The sequence below is a fragment of the Argopecten irradians genome, chromosome 2, assembly GCF_041381155.1.
Source record: "Argopecten irradians isolate NY chromosome 2, Ai_NY, whole genome shotgun sequence".
NCBI classification, from domain to species: domain Eukaryota; kingdom Metazoa; phylum Mollusca; class Bivalvia; order Pectinida; family Pectinidae; genus Argopecten; species Argopecten irradians.
This window is the reverse complement of record NC_091135.1, coordinates 63,448,804-63,465,708: the sequence shown is the minus strand read 5'-3', so window position 1 is coordinate 63,465,708 and position 16,905 is coordinate 63,448,804. Positions and strand designations below refer to the sequence as shown.

General features: G+C 38.1%; 1 protein-coding gene across 3 annotated transcripts in view; it reads left to right on the top strand.

Annotated features, from left to right (window-relative positions):
* The window catches only part of LOC138316206 (trafficking protein particle complex subunit 8-like), a 59,752-nt gene that overhangs the window by 30,954 nt on the left and 11,893 nt on the right, over positions 1 to 16,905 (top strand). For all 3 annotated transcript variants that reach the window (XM_069257787.1, XM_069257784.1, XM_069257785.1), the window contains 7 exons: positions 4,989 to 5,115; positions 6,799 to 6,987; positions 7,488 to 7,639; positions 9,511 to 9,585; positions 9,837 to 10,091; positions 14,338 to 14,741; positions 16,392 to 16,542. In XM_069257787.1, coding sequence (XP_069113888.1) covers positions 4,989 to 5,115; positions 6,799 to 6,987; positions 7,488 to 7,639; positions 9,511 to 9,585; positions 9,837 to 10,091; positions 14,338 to 14,741; positions 16,392 to 16,542 — 1,353 coding nt within the window. The remainder of the gene's footprint in view (positions 1 to 4,988; positions 5,116 to 6,798; positions 6,988 to 7,487; positions 7,640 to 9,510; positions 9,586 to 9,836; positions 10,092 to 14,337; positions 14,742 to 16,391; positions 16,543 to 16,905) is intronic.

Sequence of the window (16,905 nt, the reverse complement as noted above, 5' to 3'; positions counted from 1 at the left end):
ATTATACCTATTTGTTTATAAGGTAAGCCAGCCAACAAGTGGCTTTCCTCAGAGAATACCTATTTGTTTATAAGGTAAGCCAGCCAACAAGGGGCTTTCCTCAGAGAATACCTATTTGTTTATAAGGTAAGCCAGTCAACAAGGGGCTTTCCTCAGAGAATACCTATTTGTTTATAAGGTAAGCCATCCAACAAGGGGCTTTCCTCAGATTATACCTATTTGTTTATAAGGTAAGCCAGTCAACAAGGGGCTTTCCTCAGAGAATACCTATTTGTTTATAACGTAAGCCAGCCAACAAGGGGCTTTCCTCAGAGAATATCTATTTGTTTATAAGGTAAGCCAGTCAACAAGGGGCTTTCCTCAGAGAATACCTATTTGTTTATAAGGTAAGCCATCCAACAAGGGGCTTTCCTCAGATTATACCTATTTGTTTATAACGTTAGCCATCCAACAAGGGGCTTTCCTCAGAGAATACCTATTTGTTTATAAGGTAAGCCAGCCAACAAGGGGCTTTCCTCAGATTATACCTATTTGTTTATAAGGTAAGCCAGCCAACAAGGGGCTTTTCTCAGATTATACCTATTTGTTTATAAGGTAAGCCAGCCAACAAGGGGCTTTCCTCAGATTATACCTATTTGTTTATAAGGTAAGCCAGCCAACAAGGGGCTTTCCTCAGATTATTCCTTATTTGTTTATAAGGTAAGCCAGCCAACAAGGGGTTTTCTCAGATTATACCTATTTGTTTACAAGGTAAGCCAGCCAACAAGGGGCTTTCCTCAGATTATACCTATTTGTTTATAAGGTAAGCCAGCCAACAAGGGGCTTTCCTCAGATTATACCTATATGTTTTACAAGGTAAGCCAGCCAACAAGGGGCTTTCCTCAGAGAATACCTATTTGTTTATAAGGTAAGCCAGCCAACAAGGGGCTTTCCTCAGAGAATACCTATTTGTTTATAAGGTAAGCCAGCCAACAAGGGGCTTTCCTCAGAGAATACCTATTTGTTTATAAGGTAAGCCAGCCAACAAGGGGCTTTCCTCAGAGAATACCTATTTGTTTATAAGGTAAGCCAGCCAACAAGGGGCTTTTCTCAGAGAATACCTATTTGTTTATAAGGTAAGCCAGTCAACAAGGGGCTTTCCTCAGAGAATACCTATTTGTTTATAAGGTAAGCCAGTCAACAAGGGGCTTTCCTCAGAGAATACCTATTTGTTTATAAGGTTAGCCATCCAACAAGTGGCTTTCCTCAGAGAATACCTATTTGTTTATAAGGCAAGCCAGCCAACAAGGGGCTTTCCTCAGAGAATACCTATTTGTTTATAAGGTAAGCCATCCAACAAGGGGCTTTCCTCAGAGAATACCTATTTGTTTATAAGGTAAGCCAGCCAACAAGGGGCTTTCCTCAGAGAATACCTATTTGTTTATAAGGTAAGCCAGCCAACAAGGGGCTTTCCTCAGAGAATACCTATTTGTTTATAAGGTAAGCCAGTCAACAAGGGGCTTTCCTCAGAGAATACCTATTTGTTTATAAGGTAAGCCAGTCAACAAGGGGCTTTCCTCAGAGAATACCTATTTGTTTATAAGGTAAGCCAGCCAACAAGGGGCTTTCCTCAGATTATACCTATTTGTTTATAAGGTAAGCCAGCCAACAAGGGGCTTTCCTCAGAGAATACCTATTTGTTTATAAGGTAAGCCAGCCAACAAGGGGCTTTCCTCAGAGAATACCTATTTGTTTATAAGGTAAGCCAGTCAACAAGGGGCTTTCCTCAGAGAATACCTATTTGTTTATAAGGTAAGCCATCCAACAAGTGGCTTTCCTCAGATTATACCTATTTGTTTATAAGGTTAGCCATCCAACAAGGGGCTTTTCTCAGAGAATACCTATTTGTTTATAAGGTAAGCCAGCCAACAAGGGGCTTTCCTCAGAGAATACCTATTTGTTTATAAGGTAAGCCAGCCAACAAGGGGCTTTTCTCAGATTATACCTATTTGTTTATAAGGTAAGCCAGCCAACAAGGGGCTTTCCTCAGATTATTCCTTATTTGTTTATAAGGTAAGCCAGCCAACAAGGGGGTTTTCTCAGATTATACCTATTTGTTTACAAGGTAAGCCAGCCAACAAGGGGCTTTCCTCAGATTATACCTATTTGTTTATAAGGTAAGCCAGCCAACAAGGGGCTTTCCTCAGATTATACCTATTTGTTTACAAGGTTCAAGGTAAGCCAGCCAACAAGGGGCTTTCCTCAGAGAATACCTATTTGTTTATAAGGTAAGCCAGCCAACAAGGGGCTTTCCTCAGAGAATACCTATTTGTTTATAAGGTAAGCCAGTCAACAAGGGGCTTTCCTCAGAGAATACCTATTTGTTTATAAGGTTAGCCATCCAACAAGTGGCTTTCCTCAGAGAATACCTATTTGTTTATAAGGTAAGCCAGCCAACAAGGGGCTTTCCTCAGAGAATACCTATTTGTTTATAAGGTAAGCCAGTCAACAAGGGGCTTTCCTCAGAGAATACCTATTTGTTTATAAGGTAAGCCAGTCAACAAGGGGCTTTCCTCAGAGAATACCTATTTGTTTATAAGGTTAGCCATCCAACAAGTGGCTTTCCTCAGAGAATACCTATTTGTTTATAAGGTAAGCCAGCCAACAAGGGGCTTTCCTCAGATTATACCTATTTGTTTATAAGGTAAGCCAGTCAACAAGGGGCTTTCCTCAGAGAATACCTATTTGTTTATAAGGTAAGCCAGCCAACAAGGGGCTTTCCTCAGATTATACCTATTTGTTTATAAGGTAAGCCAGCCAACAAGGGGCTTTCCTCAGAGAATACCTATTTGTTTATAAGGTAAGCCAGTCAACAAGGGGCTTTCCTCAGAGAATACCTATTTGTTTATAAGGTAAGCCAGTCAACAAGGGGCTTTCCTCAGAGAATACCTATTTGTTTATAAGGTAAGCCAGCCAACAAGGGGCTTTCCTCAGAGAATACCTATTTGTTTATAAGGTAAGCCAGTCAACAAGGGGCTTTCCTCAGAGAATACCTATTTGCTTATAAGGTAAGCCAGTCAACAAGGGGCTTTCCTCAGAGAATACCTATTTGTTTATAAGGTAAGCCAGTCAACAAGGGGCTTTCCTCAGAGAATACCTATTTGTTTATAAGGTAAGCCAGCCAACAAGGGGCTTTCCTCAGAGAATATCTATTTGTTTAATAGGTAAGCCAGCCAACAAGGGGCTTTCCTCAGAGAATACCTATTTGTTTATAACGTAAGCCAGTCAACAAGGGGCTTTCCTCAGAGAATACCTATTTGTTTATAAGGTAAGCCAGTCAACAAGGGGCTTTCCTCAGAGAATACCTATTTGTTTATAAGGTAAGCCAGTCAACAAGGGGCTTTCCTCAGAGAATACCTATTTGTTTATAAGGTAAGCCAGTCAACAAGGGGCTTTCCTCAGAGAATACCTATTTGTTTATAAGGTAAGCCAGTCAACAAGGGGCTTTCCTCAGAGAATACCTATTTGTTTATAAGGTAAGCCAGTCAACAAGGGGCTTTCCTCAGAGAATACCTATTTGTTTATAAGGTAAGCCAGTCAACAAGGGGCTTTCCTCAGAGAATACCTATTTGTTTATAAGGTAAGCCAGCCAACAAGGGGCTTTCCTCAGAGAATACCTATTTGTTTAATAGGTAAGCCAGCCAACAAGGGGCTTTCCTCAGAGAATACCTATTTGTTTATAAGGTAAGCCAGTCAACAAGGGGCTTTCCTCAGAGAATACCTATTTGTTTATAAGGTAAGCCAGTCAACAAGGGGCTTTCCTCAGAGAATACCTATTTGTTTATAAGGTAAGCCAGTCAACAAGGGGCTTTCCTCAGAGAATACCTATTTGTTTATAAGGTAAGCCATCCAACCAGGGGCTTTCCTCAGAGAATACCTATTTGTTTATAAGGTAAGCCAGTCAACAAGGGGCTTTCCTCAGAGAATACCTATTTGTTTATAAGGTAAGCCAGTCAACAAGGGGCTTTCCTCAGAGAATACCTATTTGTTTATAAGGTAAGCCAGTCAACAAGGGGCTTTCCTCAGAGAATACCTATTTGTTTATAAGTAAGCCAGTCAACAAGGGGCTTTCCTCAGAGAATACCTATTTGTTTATAAGGTAAGCCAGTCAACAAGGGGCTTTCCTCAGAGAATACCTATTTGTTTATAACGTAAGCCATCCAACAAGTGGCTTTCCTCAGAGAATACCTATTTGTTTATAACGTAAGCCATCCAACAAGTGGCTTTCCTCAGAGAATACCTATTTGTTTATAAGGTAAGCCATCCAACCAGGGGCTTTCCTCAAAGAATACCTAGTATTTGTTTATGAGGTAAGCCACCCAACAGATTTACATTGTATAGTATTATTAAAAACTGTGTTTTAGACAAGGTAAGTTGTTTTATGACCCTATGTCAACAATTTGTGGTAAGCCCAATTTTGCCAAATGAATGACATCCGATTGAACTGAAACTTCGTCAAGTTAATCTTTGTATCAGTCTGATTACATGACAAAGGTTGAGAACAAATATCTTAACCTGTTCTGGTATTTAGGGGTATTAAAAACCCCAGAATTTTGAGAATTTGCATTAAAGTCCACTTTTGACAAAGTTAATCATATCCACTTGAATTGAAACTTTGTTAAGTTACTTGAATCAGCCAGAAAATTTCGACAATTTTGGGCTAAAACTCTAAAAAAAAAAAATTGTGGATTTTTAGAATCTGTGTTAATCTGTTATAATTGTAGTGGAATTGGTCAAGATAGCCTTTACAACCATCAGAACACATTAGGCATTAAGTCTGGAAAAAAACCCATTCTACCTGATTCTAGTACTTAAGCTTTTGTACTTCTTGACAAAGTTGATCTAGTTCTTGCTACTATAATTACGCACTTGGAATCAATCTTGTGTAGACGTTTGTCCTGTTTGTCTTCATGAAATGTTTTCTGAAATATGTCGTTTGTCTGTTGTAGCAATTGCTGAGCCAGGAAGCTGGAGATTACAGTCCTAATCCTCGGGCTCTGCCAGAATTACCACTCCCAGTATTGGACAGTAACTCTACTAAAGTCCTATTAGGGGCAAGACCACAGCCTAGTCAAGGTAAACAATCACGGCCACTCTCTGTCAAAGAACTAATTAATCACATCAAAGTCCAGGTATCAACCTCTCCTAAACTGTGGAATATTTCTCTGAAACTAAGCAATAGAATCTTATGGTATATTGATTGAAAATTGTACAAGTGGTTGGACTGACCCACGAGGGGCTTGAGGAATGGGACCAAAAGGGGTCAATTTATTGTGTCACCTGCAATGCAAGGGCAACACTTAGTTATCACTATGTCGGCGTCGGTGTCGTCGGCATCGGTGTCCGGAAAACGGTTTCAGTGCAATGACTTATGCTTTATATCAGTGTGATCTCGGTGAGTTAGATAATGGTCAAAATCCGTCAATATTTGCAAGAGTTATGGGACTTTAAAATCATCAAACCAGATCAATCCATAGTTTCTACTCCATAACTTAATATTTATTGTCCAATTTCAACCAAAGGAGAAGGTACGTTAAGACTCGAATATGGCCCCAAAATTAATTCTCCAGTAAAGAACAACATATTTTGCCATATTACAGTTGAATACATTTGCTAACACATAACATCCTGAAAATATCCTGCATGTGCAAATTATGTTCACTATGACATCATCAACATGCAGTTTCCCGCCATTTTTCACAAAAATCCTTGAAAAATCATACTTTTTGAGTGGTTTTCTCTAAAAATGAATGTGGCCGCCTTCGTGGAGCAGAAAGAGATTTTCACACGTTGCGTATCATGTATTTACGCATATCTATGCAAAATATAAAGTTGCTCCAAGGTGGGGGTCCAAATCCATTTCAAGCCTTTTCTAACCTAAATATGATGAATTTCTAGCAAAATATGGCGAGAAGAGAAAAATAATCAATTTGATGACGTCATAGGTGGAGCACATCGTGTACATGGTTATAAAAAGTTATGTTTTGATGAATAGCAAATATGAGAGTATTTATTGATGTGAAATTGATGTGGATCAGAGTTCATATTTTTCGGCCTGAAAAATTAAGGCCAAATATTGGTCCTATCATATCTACTCCTTTTATCAATTGTTTTATATCAATGAGATCTCGTATGAGTTTGATAATGGTCAAAATCCCTCAATATTTGCAAGAGTTACAGGACTTTAAATTTGTCAAAACAGATAAATATATGGTTTCTGCTCGATAACTTTAGTATTTATTGTCCAATTTCAACCAAATTTGGTATATTGCTTTATATTAATAAGATCTCAGAGTGGTTAGATACTGGTAAAAATCCATCAATATTTGCAAGGGTTACGGAACTTGATAACTTCGCCTAATTATTAACAATATTTTCAACTCTAAATAACTATTTTTTGTGATGCTGTGCAGGTGACACATCCACTTCCGTGGAATTCTTGTTTATATAAACTACATTTTGTTTGAAACTAAGCATATATCAATCATATTTGACTAGTAGCATCCCTCAGTGGTGGGGGATGTTAGGCCTGCGTGTTTGGGATATTTACTGAATTAACCAGGTGAGTGACACAGTCCCTCTGGGTATCTTGAAGTCAAATAATTTAGCTGTTAATCTTTCTCAATACTTAAGATGCGCTATCCAGCTCTTACAGGTTTCGCTTAACATTCCAGTTGAGTTTTGAAATTTGCTTCTTTATAAAAACTTACCATATGAAACTGTTGAATATTCTAGACTTTGTTTAAATCCTTTTTTCAGCTCCTGACAAAGTAGCTACGTCGGGAGTGTGGTTTGACCATAAGGAGAGTAACCATCCTCGTTGGCAGAAGTTGGAGGAGGAGCTGGTGGCAGCTGCCATGGGAAACCTGCCTAATACATTCCGACCTACTCTACAGTGTTATACCAACAAGACAGACAATAAATATAGCCCTGTAGGCTTTGTCGGAGGTACAGTCTTCTCTCCTTTTTAAAAAAAAATGGGGAGGAAGGGAAGACGAAATTTATTCTGATTTTGTTTAGGACTAGCAGTGATTGGTATAGACAGAAATCACTAAAAGTTCTTGTGTATTGGTGTTACATTTGATAAGCCATTGAATTAGTAGAATTAGTAAAAATTAAATTCCTATCAAGAAGTTCAAGATGATTTTTGGTTTCCATGTACTTGAGGATGGTTAAGAGGAAGACAATTTGTAAATAAAGAAGAGACATTTGTACTGTTTAAAGTAAATATTTTATCCCTCAGGTGGACGGTTGTCCTATCTTAATCTCAAAGCTTTAGCTTTGCCAATAATAAAGCTGTACATACAAGAGGTTTTTGGAGAAGCTGTGATTGTGTTTAAAAAGGACTCATATTGGTAACAATTATAATACATTAATTACATATTTATAAAACCTCATTGGACATTGTGATAAGATTGTTTATACCTCACTGTATGATTTCCCCACAGAGCCGATTATTGTTGAGGTATACCTTGAGAATCCCCTCAAGGTCATGTTAGTGTTAACAGAGGTGACATTGTTATGGAGTTTTTTACCCAATCTACCAGGCCAGGAGAAAGCCCAGCTCATCACCAATGAGGTGTCTTCTACCTCGGTCAAGGTCTGTTCATTTGAGTAAGATACTCCAAGTTATTTTTCATTTGTTGGTTATCCAGTCAGTTTGAATTGACCTGTAATTCATGTATAACGTGATACCTCATAACATTTCATTCCATCACCAATAGAAACAAATAGTCCTGCACAAATGTATAAGGTGATACCTCATAACATTTCATTCCATCACCAATAGAAACAAATTCCATCACCAATAGAAACAAATAGTCCTACACAAGTGTATAAGGTGATACCTCATAACATTTCATTCCATCACCAATAAAAACAAATTCCATCACCAATAGAAACAAATAGTCCCACACAAATGTATAAGGTGATACCTCATAACGTTTCATTCCATCACCAATAGAAACAAATAGTCCTGCACAAATGTTATCAGGTATCACTTGGTAAGTGAGTTAGTACCATTATGTATTCAAATAAAAAATCTGTAATCCATCAATTTATGTTTTTTAGCTCACCTGGCCCGAAGGGCCGGTGAGCTTATGTCATGGCGCAGCGTCCGTCATCCGTCGTCCGTCGTCCGTCCGTCCGTCGTCCGTCTGTCCGTCAACATTTCCTTTAAATTGCTACTAGTCATAGAGTTCTGAGGCATGGATTGTAACCAAATTTGGCCACAAACACCCTTGGGGGAAGGGGAACAGAATTTGTATAAATTTTGGCTCTGACCCCCCGGGGGCAGGAGGGGCGGAGCCCAATAGGGGAAATAGAGGTAAATCCTATAAATCGCTACTTGTCCTAGAGTTCTGCGGATTGTAACCAAATTTGGCCCAAACATCCATGGGGAAGGGGAAAGAACTTGTAGGCTCTGACCCCCGGGGGCAGGAGGGGGGGCCCAATAGGGGAAATAGAGGTAAATCCTATAAATCGCTACTTGTCCTAGAGTTCTGCATGGAGTTTAACCAAATTTGGCCACAAAGATCTTTGGGGAAGGGGAACAAAACTTGTATAAATTTTGACTCTGACCCACCGGAGGCAGGAGGGGCGGGGCCCAATAGGGTAATTATCGGTGAATCCTATAAATCGCTACTTGTCCTAGAGTTTTGCATGGAATCTAACCAAGTTTGGCCACAACCATCCTTTGGGGAAGGGGAACAGATCTTGTATAAATTTTGGCTCTGACCCCCTGAGGGCAGGAGAGGCGGGGCCCAATAGGGGAAATAGAGATAAATCCTTAAAATCACTACTAGTCATAAAGTTCTGCATGGAATGTAACCAAATTTGGCCAGAAACATCCTTGGAGGAATAAGAACAGAGTTTGTATACATTTTGGCTCTGACCCCCTGGGGGCAGGAGGGGCAGGACCCAATAGGGGAAATAGAGGTAAATCCTATAAATCGCTACTTGTCCTAGAGTTCTGCATGGATTGTGACCAAATTTGGCCACAAACATCCTTGGGGGAAGGGGAATAGAACTTGTATAAATTTTGGCTCTGACCCCCCGGAGGCAAGAGGGGTGGGGCCCAATAGGGGAAATAGAGGTAAATCCTATAAATCGCTACTTGTCCTAGAGTTCTGCATGGATTGTAACCAAATTTGGCCACAAACATCCATGGGGGAAGGGGAATAGAACTTATATAAATTTTGGCTCTGACCCCCCGGGGGCGGGAGGGGCGGAGCCCAATAGGGGATGTAGAGGTAAATATTCAAATTCCTTCAGAAAAGAAACAATGAACCTGTATTCAGAACATTACTTGGCATTACAAACCAGGTGAGTGATACAGGCCCTCTGGGCCTCTTGTTTAATTTTGTTAAATTGATTATCATTATTAGATAAAAATTGAAAGCCTCCAAATATTGTTTTAACGACTTTCATTTGTTTATTTCTGTATTTCATTTTGTATCGCTTTTCCAACAGAATACCTTAGCCAACGAGATAATACAGACACAGGTTATAGATGAAATTATCATGGATGCTAGCTCCAAATTAACGGTAAGTTCCTTTCTCATCTTCTGCCATATGTAGTAAAATATTTTGTAGTAATTAAACTTGCGTAAAGCTTCATCATAATTCCTGCCATAATGTTGTCTTCTAAAGTAGCATTTCTCTTTCTTCTTTTTAAACACGCTGTCTTTGTATTCTTTATTACCTCATTGCTTTGTTTCGAAAATTATTGTTATGTCAAAGAAATGATATGAATGGGTTGAAAAGTAATTAATTGTACGAGATGTTATTTTGTATAGACACAGATAACTCTGACGCCCCACCAGACAGGAGAGTTAAGGATCGTGGAGATCTCCTATAACCTAGGAGGTGTTCTCATAGAGGGTAACGGACCCAAACCAAACATGTCCAACACCATATTTGTGAGAGGTAAACAGAAACTGGAGGTCCAGGGGCCTCGGCTCAACATTACCAAAGAAGACAAAGCTAACAAGGTGTATGGCCCAGATCGCAGACTTGACCTTGTAATACAACAGGAAATGCCGTTACTACAGGTATGTACTGATGTCACAGCTTAAAATGTCATAAATCCTTTCCAAGGTCATATTTCCATCGATGTATTTTATAAATTTTATTGGTGGTACCCCAAACCTAACAAATGAAAGTCAGATATCAACAGATATAATCTATGATCATATTCTGATTTTAGTTGTTAAATTCCCCCAACGGAGTGTGGAAGAACTTTTAATATTGTGTTTGCTTCATTTCCTATTCTTCTTCTGGTTCTTCTTTTTCCGCTGCGACTTTGTCTGACTATTTTCTCAAAAAAAGTCGGATTGCCATGAAATTTTGCGAGATAATTTCTAGTGACCTCCAGATGTGTCACCAGGTTTCATTTTTTCTGACCAGCATTCAAGATGGCTGCCACAGCCTTTCAGTAATCAAAATTGAACTGCTTGTATATATTAACCACTGGTCTGATTTGCCGGGAATCAGTTTCAATATGTAGTTTAAATCAGATTCAAAAATTTTAAAGTGAAAAATACCATTATGCCAAAATATGAAGACTTCTGACTGTTTCAAATTTTCTACCTTGTTCTTGCAGTTCAGCAGGGATCCATTTTAGGTCCACTTTTATTTTTATCCCCCGCCCAACGAAGTTGGCGGGGGATATACAAATGGGTTCTGTCCGTCCGTCCGTCTGTCCGTCCGTCCGTACGAATGGTTTCCGGAGCATAACTGTAAAACCAGTAGAGATATTTCCACGAAACTTCATACACACATTGGTTTTATGGTCTAGTAGTGCCTTTTGCTATTTTTAGGTTTTCATTTTTTGCATTTTTTCCGTAACCATGGAAACATTGCTGAAAATATCATATTTTTGTACCAGGTTCGTTTCCGGAGCATAACTGTAAAACCAGAGGAGATATTTCCACGAAACTTCATAGACACATTGCTCTTATGGTCTAGTAGTGCCTTTTGCTATTTTAAGGTTTTCACTTTTTGTACTTTTTTCTGTAACCATGGAAACATTGCTGAAAATGGCAGATTTTTGTGTAAGAATCGTTTCCGGAGCACAACTCTAAAACCAGCAGAGATATTTCCATGAAACTTCATAGATACATTGTTCTTATGGTCTAGTAGTGCCTTTTGCTATTTTTAGGTTTTCATTTTTTGCATTTTTTCCGTAACCATGGAAACATTGCTGAAAATATCATATTTTTGTACCAGGTTCGTTTCTGCAGCATAACTGGAAAACCGGTTGAGATATATGCACGGAACTCCATAGGCACATTAGTCTTATGGTCTAGTAGTGCCTTTTGCTATTTTAAGGTTTTCGTTTTTTGTACTTTTTTCTGTAACCATGGAAACATTGCTGAAAATGGCAGATTTTTGTGTAAGAATCGTTTCCGGAGCACAACTCTAAAACCAGCAGAGATATTTCCATGAAACTTCATAGACACATTGTTCTTATAGTCTAGTAGTGCCTTTTGCTATTTTTAGGTTTTCACTTTTTGTGCTTTTTTCTGTAACCATAGACACATTGCTGAAAATATCATATTTTTGTAGCAGGTTCATTTCCGGAGCATAACTCTAAAACCAGCAGAGATATTTCCACTTCATAGACACATTCATTTTGTGGTCTAGTAGTACCTTTTGCTATTTTTAGGTTTTCATTTTTTGCACTTTTTCCTGGTTTTTTTCATACACATAAGTCTCTACAATCAAACTTACTTCAGCTTTGATATCTCCATTGGCGGGGGATCTGAATGACTATGTCCTTGTTTTGTATATTTCTGATATAAATGATATTGTTTCCATTGATATAATACTATATCTATTTCTGTGAAATGAAATTTATTTACCGGTAAAACAATGTCACATCATCATTCAGGGAAGGTCACTCTTGTCAAATTAGGCTCTGTGGAGATTGGAGGAACTTTATGTAATGGCAACTGTCACAATTAGATCTTGTTGTTTTGAGATTTTCCTTAGACTTTGTTAGGTCACCTGAGACGAAGTCTCAAGTGACCTATTCTAATCGCCTTTTGTCCGTCGTCGTGCGTCGTCCGTCGTCCGTCGTATGTCTGTAAACAATTTACATTTTCGACTTCTTCTCCAAAACTACTGAAGCAATTTCAATGAAATTTTGCGCAAACCTTTTAAGGCATAAGGCCAATCAAAATTGTGAATTATATGGTCCCTGCCCCCCAGGGGGCTGTGGGAGGGGCCAAAAGGGGTAAAATTGAGTAAAATTTCAAAAATCTTCTTCTCTACTCACAGATGTGGTAGAATCAAATACTCTTCATAGATAGAAAGGTCTTAAGGTCCTTTACAAAAATTGTGAATTATATGACCCTGGGGTCTCTAGTTTCCTCCTGGGGAGGGGGTTAAGTTTACTATACTTTATATTGAGAAAACACATTTTTGCGCATTATTTGGTCATTTGTAATAGGAAATGAGTCAAATGTTGTCAGAATTATCAGTATGAGATGGCCATTTAATCCTATTAACAAATTTTCTAAAACTGACCCCCAGGGGCCTTAGAGGCAGGGTCAAAAGGGGTCAAATAGGCTAAAACTTCAAAAATCTTCTTCTGAAATTCTGGATATGGTAGAATCAAATACTTTTCATAAATAGAAAGGTCTTAAGGTCCTTTACAAAAATTGTGAATTATATGACCCTGGGGTCTCACGTTTCCCCCTGGGGAGGGGGTCAAGTTTACTATAGTTTATATAGGGAAAACACATTTATGAGCATTTTTTGCTCAATTTTCATTGGAAACGAGTCAAACTTGGTTAGAATTATTAGCCTGAGATAGCATTTTAATATCATATCCACATTGGTTTTGGCCGACCCCCTGGGGGCAGAGGGGCGGGGCTAAAAAAGGGTCAAATAGGCTAAAACTTCAAAAATCTTCTTCTGAAATTCTGGAAATGGTAGAAACAAATACTTTTCATAAATAGAAAGGTCTTAAGGTCCTTTACAAAAATTGTGAATTATATGACCCTGGGGTCTCCTGTTTCCCCTTGGGGAGGGGGTCAAGTTTACTATAGTTTATATAGGGAAAACACAGTTATGAGCATTTTTTGCTCAATTTTCATTGGAAACGAGTCAAACTTGGTTAGAATTAGTAGCCTGAGATAGCATTTTAATATCATATCCAGATTGGTCCAGGCCGAACCCCTGGGGGCAGAGGGGCGGGGCCAAAAAAGGTCAAATAGGCTAAAACTTCAAAAATATTCTTTTAAAATTCTGGAAATGGTATAATCAAATACACTTTATAGATATGAAAAGGTCTTAAAGTTTGTTTATAAAAATTGTAAATTATATGACCCTGGGGTCTCCTGTTTCCCCTTGGGGAGGGGGTCAAGTTTACTATAGTTTATATAGGATAAACACATTAATGAGCATTTTTTGCTCAATTTTCATAGGAAATGAGTCAAACTTGGTTAGAATTATTAGCCTGAAATAGCATTTTAATATCATATCCACATTGGTCCTGGCCGACCCCCTGGGGGCAGGGGGGGGGGGGGGGGGGGGGGGGCTAAAAAGGGTCAAATAGGCTAAAACTTCAAAAATCTTCTAAAATTCTGGATAAAGTAGAATCAAATAATTATAGATGGAAAGGTCTTCTGTGAATTATATGATCTTGGGGTCACACGTTACCCCCTGGGGAGGGGTCAAGTTTACTTTAGTTTATATAGGAAAAACATATTTGTGAACATTATTTGCCCAATTTTCGTAGGAAATTAGTCAAACTTGATTAGAATTATTAGCCGAAGATATAGCATTTTAACATCCATATCCGTCCTCGATGACCCCCTGGGGGACCAGAGGGGCAGGACCAAACAGGGTCAAATTGATTAAAATTTCAAAAATACCTCTAAGTTCACAGGTTTGATGGAAGCAAATACTCTTCATAGTCTAAAAAGATCAAATTTATAAATCACTGACCAACTTCAAGGCCCAGCATATAGTGTTTATATGTCTTTAATTTGTTTCATTAGTTGTTTCATTATATATTCTAACTCAGGTGACCGTTAAGGCCCATGGGCCTCTTGTTTATGATAAACTAGACAATTGCTTCTGATTCCAGGTGTCATTTTGTGATTTTCTTCAGCCTTTGTTTTATGATATACTAGATGATTGTTTTCCTTTTCCAGGTGTCGTTTTGTGATTTTCTTTAGATTTTGTTTTATGATATACTGGATGATTGTTTTCTGATTTTAGATGATGTTTTGTAATTTCCCACAGACTTGTTTTATGATATACTATACGATTGTTTTCCTATTTCAGGTGTCGTTTTGTAATTTCCCTCGGACTTTGTTATGTGGTGAGGTACACGCTGTGATGTTACAGTTCACCAATGTCGGTTCTAGTCCCCTTCACACACTCAAAGTAGCTTCCACGTGTCCCGAGTTTTTTACCCTTGGTTGCCATGGACAACTTCCAAAATTTCCATGTGTTTATCAGACTGCCATGGATGTAGGAGTTAGTGATGATGAATGTATGTGTAATTCTATACCTAAAGACAGTGTCAATGTAACTCGTGTTGTCGATATAGTCCTACCCAGTGGAACTCTTCAGCCAAAAAGTACAATTTCAATACCCGCCTGGATAAGGGGCAACGACATAGGAGGAATTCATGAGATTCATTTTATGTTTTATTATCAACCAGTGCAACAATTACCTAATATAAGGTGAGACCTATTTGGTTACTTATTCAAAAGTCACCTAATATAAGGTGAGACATATTTGGTTACTTATTCAACAGTCACCTAATATAAGGTGAGACCTATTTGGTTACTTATTCAAAAGTCACCTAATATAAGGTGAGACATATTTGGTTACTTATTCAACAGTCACCTAATATAGGGTGAGACGTATTTGGTTACTTATTCAACAGTCACCTAATATAAGGTGAGACATATTTGGTTACTTATTCAACAGTCACCTAATATAAGGTGAGACATATTTGGTTACTTATTCAACAGTCAACTCATATAAGGTGAGACATATTTGGTTACTTATTCAACAGTCAACTCATATAAGGTGAGACATATTTGGTTACTTATTCAACAGTCAACTCATATAAGGTGAGACATACAGTAAAACCCCGTTATATCACCACCTTCTGTTTTCCTAGATTTTGGCGATATATCTAGTTTGGCGGTATATCAGATTTGTCATTGAAATCTGAATTAGGCTTAGATATCGGTAGTCCTTCGGTGCCGTACTGAAACAGACTTTCTAGTCAGTCTGTGTACTATATGCCCACTTCGTATTATGTAATATGAATAGTTCCAAAATCGAAGTAATTTTCGATAGTAGTCTTTTCAATAAATATGTCAGCTTTATGTGTGTAATATATGAAAACCGAACTCGTTTGTGTTACCAAGTATCGTGCTGAATTGCCTGCTAGCTGGGATTTTCTCAGTTACAATATATTTTTATCCTGGGTTATCCTGCCCGGAAACAAAGAATAGAAGTTCTGAACAAGCGCAATGCAGTTGTGACCTCACTTCCGCGCACATGTCTGCAAATATCAAAACAGTAAGTAAAACACATGTACGGAAGTGAATTTTATTCACCACAACTTGCAACACCTTACTTTAAAACAATAACAAAGGTTTACCCATATTATTAATTGATTTCACTGTGTACACACTGTTGTTTATGCGGCCATAGTGTGTGTAGCTGATTACCTGTCAGTCGGCTGTCGAACACCTTACGAAAACATGTGTCCCTATTAACAGAATTTGGCGATATTATCGAGGTCATTATAGTGTTATTTTAATCATTTGTTCCGCGAATGTGATGGCGGATGGCGGTAGGCGGGTTTGGCGGTATAACGATGTATTTGTATGGAGGGAAATCCGTTATGAATAAATTCATGGCGATAAGGCGGGGTTGGCGGTAAAACGAGGGGCGATACAACGGGGTTTTACTGTATTTGGTTACTTATTCAACAATCACCTAATATAATATGAGACATATTTGGTTTCTTTATTCAACAATCACCTAATACAGTATAATATGAGACATATTTGGTTATTTATTCAGAATTTACTTTATATTAGGTGAGATATATTTGATTGCTCATTCAGCAGTTACCTAATATAAGATGGGACATATTTACTTCCTTACCTAATATATTATGAGGACTGAGGAGACCTATTTGGTGACTTGCGTTAATGCATATAAAAATTCATTGAAATATTGTGAAGGTTATCTGAATATGTAAGATCATAGTATGAAATAGCATATCCTTGTTCATGCAAGTGAAAAAATCCTGAATTATGAAATCATTATTAAGGATCTTATTTGACATGATTTTGTTTCTGTTTTAGCCATAGACTTTTACGTCACACAGCAGTAGTTAATACATTGGAGTCCCTGAGTGTGCGGGCTGTAGCACACCGAGGTAACAACACCAGTTCACATCCGAACAGTCATAGAGGTGCCTGTGTCGTCATGTGTGAGCTAGAAAATCTTAGTCAGGTATGTTAACCTGTATCTGTTCAAGGCTTGGTGATCACATTGAGTAGGTTCTGATGGAATGTATCAAGATATCAATTAATGTTGTTTTTTTTTTAATAAAAAAAGTAGACATTAAATGATGGAGGAGAAAATATAGCATTTTGTTTCCAACATTATCATTATATGCAAGATATTGACTACCACGACTAAAATCTAGAGACAGGTAGCAATGCTATATGCATGTATACAGTTGACATATCTTATATATATTTAATGTTACATGTAAATATTAGATCAAAGATCAATTTTTGTTTGTTAGATGACCATATATATAATAAGTTTATGTACTGAAGGGCCTAGTCACTGTTGGGTTTAGGAAGATCC